Raw genomic sequence first — 9,386 nt, forward strand, 5'->3', positions numbered from 1 at the left:
GTAGGGCACTCTAAGATTGCTAAGTAATCCAAAATAAGGCACATTATTAGAAATGAAGCAGAGATAGTAACAAGCATTAATGGTCATAGTAGACTTAAGCAATTAGGGTTTACACTGTCTGGATCTAGATATGGGCAAAACAAAGTCTGTCTTTTACCAGGTCTGCCAAGATGGATATTCAAAAAATGAATGGAAGTATCCTTTCTCTGGGCTGCAAAAACCTCCAGAAAACATTTTGCACTTACTGTTATTCCTTAGGAAATTTGCCTATTGATGGATTTCTAATTTTGGCAAGTAACAGTGCTAATCTGAGGCCACATAGGAAATACTTGTTCTTTCGTCATGAAGTCTAGAGACTTAAATATAGTCTTTCAGTTTCATTGTTATGCAAGGTATTTTATTTTGCTAGAGCTCCTCTTTCTGAGGAATTTTGGCAGCACCCACGAAATTGCATTTCAAGTGGTCAGAAGGCACAACTAAATAATTGTTTAAATTAAAACATGAGTGACACTTTGCCTTTAACAGTTTGTCTTTAATGCATTTGAAAAAAGAGTTAATAAAAAAAGAATGCACACAGTGGCAATGAAAGTATCCTTTGCTGCCTTAGGTCTTGGAACAACACAAGAGGGACAAATTTAATAAACTTAAAATTCCATTTAAATCACAATTTGAGTTGTTCCTGAAGGTTGTAACTTAAAAAGAACTACAGAAGTCGTCATCTGATGCTATAATTTTGTACCATTTCACTTGCTCAGCATGCTTAATGGCTGTGGTAATTTTCTATAAAAGCCATGTACTAGATTCTAATTTATTTGCTTGTAAAATGATATCAGAAAGGTTTCTCATTTCTCTAACACTAGGACTGGACAATGCTGCATTATTAACATTTTCTGAATGTACCACTCCATTTTCCTACCTTTCATAATTCCACCATAAAAGTTTCAAATAACGAAGATGTTAGATTTAGAAAACTGGCTTCTCCTTATCCATGTAAATATCTTTGATAAGGATTTCCCTCTGAATACTGTAATATAAATGTATACACACTCAGCAGACTGCAACAGCTCAAAAACATCACTTCATTGTACTCTTTTTACTAAGGATGTATTTTTCTGACATTATTAAGTCAGTAAAAGCAATGGTGAATGATGCATCAGCCACATAACAACAACATTTAAAATTGTTTACATAACACTGTGATAACCCTGACAGAACTATCATGTCCATGTCTGGACATTTTCTAGATTTCCTTTCAGTTTTCCCCTTATGAAATAGGAAAAAAAATGTTAAAAAGTGGCCTGTCCTCAGCTGTTGTAAACTGTTAAATGGGCCTCTTGTAATTTATACCCACTGAGAGTCAGCCTAGAATGTCTCAGGTACCTAGCCCTTAGATATATAATCTCACTCCATTGCACACGTGGAAATTTTTACAGAAGCAGGCCCTAAAACTGATAAAGCCAAGAAATTCTTGGAGTCTAAAGATACGCTGTGTTCTTTCCATATATTACACTGCATAAGATCCTTAATATTAAATATTCCATTGTGATGATTTCTGAAATATCTAGAAGTGAGCAATTAAATAGGTATCTGTACAATTCCTGGGTGCTACATTTAACCCAGATTCTAGGGAGAGCGTACCTAATTGCTTTCCATTCCTCTTGGGAGCTGGTATCTTTTCGAATGGAAGTTCATAGGAGACTTAATGGTGCTGCAAAGCTCTGACTTTCCCTAAAAGTACAAGCATACTGCATAGGTCTGGATGCAAACAGTTCCTTGGGAAACAGTGCAATTAGATGAGAACAGGTGGACAGGCTTCACTGTACATGGTAACTTTCCCACAGGTTGTAGCTTTCACTGTCTTGCTAATACCATTCACTTACAGAATAGGAAATCACACCTAGCTTCTATCATCAGTACCCAAAGGGGTGCATTCATCAGAAATGCATAAATATTCTGAGTTCTCCATCTTCCTTGTAGTACCTTGTTACCAAGGAATAGTATGGGATGGGTTCACAACAGTTTCATAGTACAGTTCAAGCAGAATTGTTGTCTTGTCCTAATATAGTAAGCCATCAGCTCTCTATAGTTATGCAAAGATGTATAGAAAAGCAAGAGGTCTGAAAAGACTTAAACCATATAACACGCCTAAACATATAATGAGCCTAACATGTCTAAAAGGTACCTTTTTGTTGCAGAAAGGTACCTTTGTACCATTGCAAATGCACAACACTTTTCCCTAGAGGAAACTTCATCTCTTTAGGAAAGAAGAACTCTCTCAAGGGCTGGTCCAATATTGTAAACCTCTTAACAGGATCAAAGAACTACTTGAAACTTCACTATATTTCATATTACATGTAAGGTACTCTCTATTTGGTCTTCAATGACTAGAGTATATAACACAGAAGGTATAAAATACATACATAATATTGTTATAAAAAACCAAATAAAATCCCCCCCATAATTTTTCACTTGAAAATAGGAGGAAGAAAGCAGTTCTTGTGACACATTCAAGTCTTATTCCTTAATGTTTTTCTGAAAAGCATTCTGGGAATGGCACCATAAGTCTTTCATAGAATAAAATACTTTCTTCTTGGACTTTTAGAGCCTTATTAAATAGCCTCTAATTTTTACTGTAATCTTTAGGGAGTACAAAAGTAACAATCAAGTACACCAAAACATGGAAGTGATAATCTGATTAACTAAATGAAAATTTCTTTTAAAATGATATGAAGATACATAATAAATGTCAGGCAACTACTAATATTAATTCCAAACAAATGCAGAAGTTTAATGTTAAATTCTAAATGCCAATTGCCAATGTTGCACTATTTCAACCTTAAAAGCTTTGATGCTAATTCAACACAAGAATATATAAATTTTACAAAATCCCACGTGCTGTCTCCTTCAGTCATTACCACTTGAATATACTACCATGGCAAAATACTGATAAAATATAATGCAACTTACGTATATTATTTGCAGGTGCCCTGGTCTCCATATTTTCATAGTGTTGTACATGAACTACGATATTTAGATCTCTCTCCATGTGATCTGTTGCACAAGCACCCTGAGGTCGCATAACATCAGCAAGAGCCCTAAGGAACAAAAATTAAACTCAGAATAAATCTATTGTAAAATATGTAATGCAACTGCAATGTACTGTGGTCTTTTTAATTCAACTTATTATATTTAACAGTGTTTAAATTGGAAAGGTCGGAGTCAATGGTCCTATCCCACTCTTATCAAGTGGGGTAGGACCAGAAGTATTACTGTTGACTTCAGTAGAAGCAGGATTGACTTGCATGCCATATAGCTATCTGTGTACTACTGTGGCATACAAAATAATTGGCACACCTGCAGAAGCTCTGGCCTTAGGCAAAGGAATATGGCATGTGTTATTAATGTCTTAAGGGCTCAGTGTAAGTCTTTCCTATTCAGGTCAGTGCATCACTGACCATTATTTGCCACTGTTTTCCACCAGTTCTTAATTTTTAGACCACTTAAGCTAGTTTTCAAGTGAATGCATGCCTATTCTGGGCACTGTGCCCAGTTTAGTTTAATTTACTGTGAAATTATATATAGTGTCCCAGATACTGCATCTGGAAAAGGGTGGCTTATAAATTAATGAATAAAAAAATAAATACATTCACTAATGAAACTTGTGGCAAATGCAGCACAGCTCTTCTGAATAACTATGATAGGAGTTATTTTCCTTGTTAATATGTAGAATATTTTGAAATATATGTTAGCTTCATGTAAGTTACAGACAGCCAGAAAAATCTTGAGCTGGGTCTTACTCTTAGAATGCAGGCACATTACATTGGTATGCACAAGATACATGACAATATGTTTCCAAATGTTTGCGGATGGCATAGTGCCATTAGATTGTTAGGTACAATTCTGATCACACATTACAAAAAATACTCTGCTGATACTGTAAAAGCATTATTTGAGGCATTTGGAAGCAGCACTTCCATCTGAAGCAATACTTAAACAGCAAGAGTAACAGAGCTGGCCTACATAACTGAGGGGGAAAAAAAGCACTAGCTGATATTGGATAGATATTGTATAGATGCACAATATGATCCTGAAAGAAAAGGATTATATATAAAAGAAAAAAAATGCTAAATAGCAACATAAAGACTGAAGCAAGAGAACACTGGTTGCCTAATAAATGTATGCAGAATTTATGTATACAAAGCAAATTGCCAGCATATGTCTTACATTCATTCAAGAAATATTTTTGGAAAAGGAAACAATGCCTTACCCCCCTACCTTTATTCTGAAAGTTAAAATTGTGTGATAATGCATAATGCATAGAATAATATTCCCAAACTTGTGAGAACAGGTTTTGAGAGATGGCTTCCTCATTGCTATTAATGTAACTATATTATTTGATAAAGACTTTAGGTAATGCTGCCAGATTAACTACTGCCTAAGGTTAATAAGGCTGAGGTTTCGAAGGGGCTTGAATGTTCCATTTCTATTGAACTTCCTGGGAACTTGCCACACAATTCCCTTAAATTATGTTTAAAATTGCTCTTAGAAGACTTGGGCTCATTTAGGTACCTAATATTACTACAAAAATATTTATCTATCAATTAATGAGTAATTGACCAAGTGTTATTCTTAACAATGTTAAGAATACCAAAAGCCAGGACAAAAAGGAGATTGTACTTCCTATACAAGGAACCTTTCAAGACAGGCTGTTGCTTTTTAATTAGACACTTTCTCCACTTACACTGTTGTATACAAATAAAGGCCTAATTTTAAGGAGCTGAGTATCTTATGCACACTACTTTTGTCCGAGTGTTACAAGTAAGACTTAAGGATGTTCATCACTTCATAGAAATCAAAAACAAAAGAATATGTTTGGAGTCACATTCTGGCCTTTTGAGAATGTGCTTACACGGTTGAAAATACTTGTAGAAATTTGTGCCATGAAGGCCATATAAAGTCCTTACATGGTGTGCATGCTTTGCAAACCCTTCATAAGCAGAACAAGTTCTTATAGATGAAGTTTCTATCCATCCACTCCTTTCTATGTATATATGGAGTTTCTATCTCCATGTATCTATCTCTATGTATGAGAATGTTTTACTTCTGCTGATGTATAGCTTTTTTTTGCATGCTTTGCTCCTGTATTGCACTTCAGTTCTTTTTTAAAGTTTAAAAGGGTACCATATTACTGACTTTGAATAATATCAGGAGAAGGTGTTAGCATAAGTCTGACTAGAAAATGATATCAATAAGGATCAGCATTGCCCTCTAAATGCACACCTCTAATATATATAATTCATTTAAGAAAATGTGGACCAAAGCATGAGGTAATCTCCTAATCAGACAGATAATGACATCATATGGTCCTATATACTGATAAGTACAGAAGAAAAACTGATATAAAACAAAGTCAGCTCTACATCAGATCATGGCCCAAAGGTGTCCACAAAATGTCATAAATCTTCATGATAGCTCTTCCTGTAAGATTTTGCTGTTTGAATATGTGATGGTGTTCTCAGAAGATAGAAAGTATATATAACTAAGCCATTCCCATATGGCTACAAGTTTTAAGAAACTCAAATACATGTTATTTAATGAAAGGTCAGTTGTCTTCTTTTTCCTCCGAAATAAGGTCAGAAAACATCAGGGAAATAATTGTATATGTAGGATCCAACATTGAGCAATTTAGAATATTTTTGCCCCAAGTACACTCCTTTTGAACAAATAAAAAATGAATGAGGAGATCCCCACATTTTGGAGGTAAGTGAACTCAGTTGGTTAATGAGATATTCAAAAAGTTGTTTTCAATCTATTGGTAGCACAGTTTCTAAAAATGGGACCTATACAGTGCAGGTAATATCAAAAACGGTGAGTTTTGAGCCCTCTACTCCTCTACCACACACGTCCCGTGTGAACTGGCACAGTAAACAATGCTATTTCTTATTTGCAGACAAATCCCATCTATGGAGAGAAGGGAAAAGCCTACTGGAAATTGAAAAGGTCAGTCTTTGGGGTTTTCTTCTTTCTTACACTTCAAGGGAGAAATTCCTGTACCTGTTCTGGTGGTATAAGAGTACAGCCTAGAAATGCTGTTGAGTAAAGTGCTGTGTTGAGAACACCTAACTGCTGCTCGGGCAACAGCTTAAGGAAACAGACTCTTCTTTACTATTATCCAACTTCCGTCTCACCTGGCAGCACAGTCCCCTTATAAATGTCACTCCTATTGACTACCCCATGACCTCCCCCTTCAATCTATTCCCTTTCCTGGGAAACAAGAAAGGCAAAAGGGAGGATTAGCGGTCTTTGTAGACATTATTGCTCAGTTCTTGGACACAGTTTGACACTTTCTTTATCTAAAGACAAAAGAAAGACTTTAATCCTCTTAGCTTTGATGAACAAATTCACCTAAAGAAAAGAAAGAGTGTCATTAAATATCAGGAATAAACAGTATATTAACATCCTTGGTTTAGGGGGGCAAGTCAGACAGAGTTCATTCACCCCTTTCATCTTCTTCTGCTGCCATTACTCCCCACACAAAGAGAGTATATGAATGAAAATCTAAACAGAAATCATAATGTTAAAATATGATAAGAGTTATACTTGTCCTTATTTGTCTAAACTACAGGAAGTACATAGCATCCCTTCAATGCAAGTAATTAGCTTTGATGCTTTTCACTGAATAAGTCCACTTTAAAATACTGTGCTGAAAGTAATTTTCAGTACAATAATTGATGAAAAAAATTAAATAAAATATCCTTTCATTAATCATACAGTGATCATTATATCATTACATTGGCCTTTAAAAAGGCACGCCAATATATTGTACATTGTATTTCTGATAAGTAATGTCCCCCTTTCTTTAAGTGAATTTGTCCATAAAAGTTAATAGGGTTCATGTGTTTCACGTATTCATTAGCTAGACAAAAGAAAACTCTCTCAAATGAGAGAATAATAGGCAATTCACCCTTTCTGTCCTCCTAGCTCTCAGGAAAAATGGATTAATACATAACACTTGAAACTATGCAAGCTACTTTCATGCAAAACACACAGATAAAATCTTTGACCAGAATATCTAACATCAAGTATAGCATTTCAGTTTAGCCTACCTAAGTCCCTCAAGGTGACATACTGATTTTAATATTCCTTATGAGGTTTAATTTAGGAAAAGCATATGAAGCCATGCCCACTTTCATAGATAGCTCAGTGATGTGTTCTATACAGGAAGGTAGATAAATCTGTAGGATAGGTAAAGTTTTATTTCTTACTACTGTGAACTATTTTATCAAGTATTGAACATTCTTGCCCAAAAACCCTGTGCAGACATTTTTTTTTTAGAAAAAGTAGAAGTGTAGAAACACAAGGATACAGTGTTATAGTTAAACATTTGAGGATAAATTTTTGTCTCATTTTTTTCCACACAGAATTTTTCAGAGCTAAGGGATTTAGAAAACCCTTTAGACACTTTTAATATTAATAGCAATTGGGTACCCAGATTGCCAGATGGCTTTGAAATTCTTACCCCAAATATTTGTTATGAGAACTTGAAAACTTTCAAAAAGCTGTAGTATTTTTTTTTAGTAGATGAATGTCCATTGTGTGCATCGAGTAGGCCACTGTTTTCCCATGTCATCTGGCCTCTTTTGTGTTCCTATGGCCTCTCACATAATCCTAGTATAAAGATTTCTGTGGTTTGGGAAATATTAATTAAGTTAACAGATATTCTTTGTGAACACCCAGTCTTTACCCACATAGGTATGAAGGGGACTGAGTTCATGTTTCTGCCTCTATAATTCAGTGTCTATGTACTAAGGAGCAGAATAATATTTCAAAATCCTTCATGTCTGTGTCTGATAGAGAGCAAATAGATAGAGGCTTCTTGATCAGCTACTACCAGAAATATGGCTGATTTAGCCAGAATTAAACAGGAACGGATACACTATTTCACCTTCTCCGTCAAGATTTCTGCTACATTAAAATGCCCAAACTTAGCTGCCCTTTTGCCTGCGCATAGATACTGCACAAATAGAATGATGCAGGGGAAAGGGAAACACAGTTATGCTAGAGAAGCTTCACCTAATGCTTCAAGGTTAGGAGATGTTCCCTCCCCTCCCCCCAAAAAATATCTGTGTATCCTTTTTCTCAATTTAGTAGGTCAGGGTTCTTAAAATGTCTAAAGGATTATTTATATTGGCTCAACAAAAACAGTCTTTCCAGAACTGCCACCAACACATAATGTTGAGTTGACTAAAATTTCTATGGTCTGCTTTGTTCCTCAGTAGTAAAAAATGAATCCATATCATCCAATTTATAAATAGCAAATAATTGCTAGTGAACTGGTGATGCATTCGCAGCACTATTTTTGGTGGCTTTTTCTGTTCATTTCAGGGGAGGCTGTTAATCACAAAGTGGTGCAGAAACTTGGATAAGAAATTAGGCTCCAGGTGTGGAGTCAATCCCTTGAACTCTCTTTCCAAGGGTGACTCCTGAGCCAAGTGTAGCTCTAACTGTGAATTACTCCATTTCTACCGACCACCAGTCGGGTAGATGGAAAAGCTTCTGCCACGCTGCATGTCCGATAGAAGGCGTCCTTGCAATTGCATGTTAACACCAAAGTTGCCCGAGCTGCTGGAATCGATTTAGACTCTTTAATTGAGCTATCTGCCTTTTTTTTTTAAATGCCTTTCCCCATCTGTTTTACTTTTCTTGTGCCTAGGATTAGCATAATGAATCAGACTGAAAACTTGACAAATGTCTAACGCCTCAATTTTGAACTGCTGGGACAATCTGGGCTGGGAAAGATGATGCTGAGGCAGCTGGGCTCTGTCCTGGGCTGCCCACCTGACTCCTCAGCACCAGGCAGCCAGTCCCTGGAGCAGACACTACACAGCGCGCCTCCCTCTGCGCGGGGGAGGCTCTCTTGGATCCAACTCAGCCGTGACGTTGTGGAGACGGGGTGTCTCATACACACGCACGAGACACAGCTACACACGCACGCACGCGACACAGCTTCACACATGTGTGAAGCTGTGTCTCATGTGTGAACCCGTGTCTTGCGTGACACGAGACAGCTTCACACCCGGCACACAAACAACACACTGCACTCATGACAGCGCCTCACACGCACATGAGACACAGCTGCACACACGCGAGATGCATGAGAGTTTCGCACACACGAGACATACAGCTTCACACACATGCGACACACGAGACAGCTTCCCCCCCCCCCCCACACACGCGATACACAGCTGCACACACACGCACGAGACACAGCGACTTTCACACTCCATCTTTGGTGACACGTTGCCTCTCGCTAGCCGGCGCCTCTGCCCCTCGGGCAGTCCCAGTCCCAGTCCCGCATCTCCCCCCGCGGGGGCCGGCAGCGGGCT

At 37.2% G+C, this 9,386-nt stretch overlaps 1 protein-coding gene across 1 annotated transcript in view; it reads right to left on the reverse strand.

The window, feature by feature from the left end:
• Window positions 1–3,091, reverse strand: part of SHISA9 (shisa family member 9) — a 320,102-nt gene extending 317,011 nt beyond the window's left edge. Inside the window, exon 1 of the mRNA XM_019540140.1 lies at window positions 2,968–3,091. Within this exon, the coding sequence (XP_019395685.1) occupies window positions 2,968–3,079 (112 nt within the window). The 5' untranslated portion in view covers window positions 3,080–3,091. The remainder of the gene's footprint in view (window positions 1–2,967) is intronic.
• Between the last annotated feature and the right edge of the window lie 6,295 nt (window positions 3,092–9,386).

The sequence above is a fragment of the Crocodylus porosus genome, unplaced genomic scaffold (genome assembly GCF_001723895.1).
Source record: "Crocodylus porosus isolate Cpor-Errol unplaced genomic scaffold, CroPor_comp1, whole genome shotgun sequence".
NCBI classification, from domain to species: Eukaryota; Metazoa; Chordata; order Crocodylia; family Crocodylidae; genus Crocodylus; species Crocodylus porosus.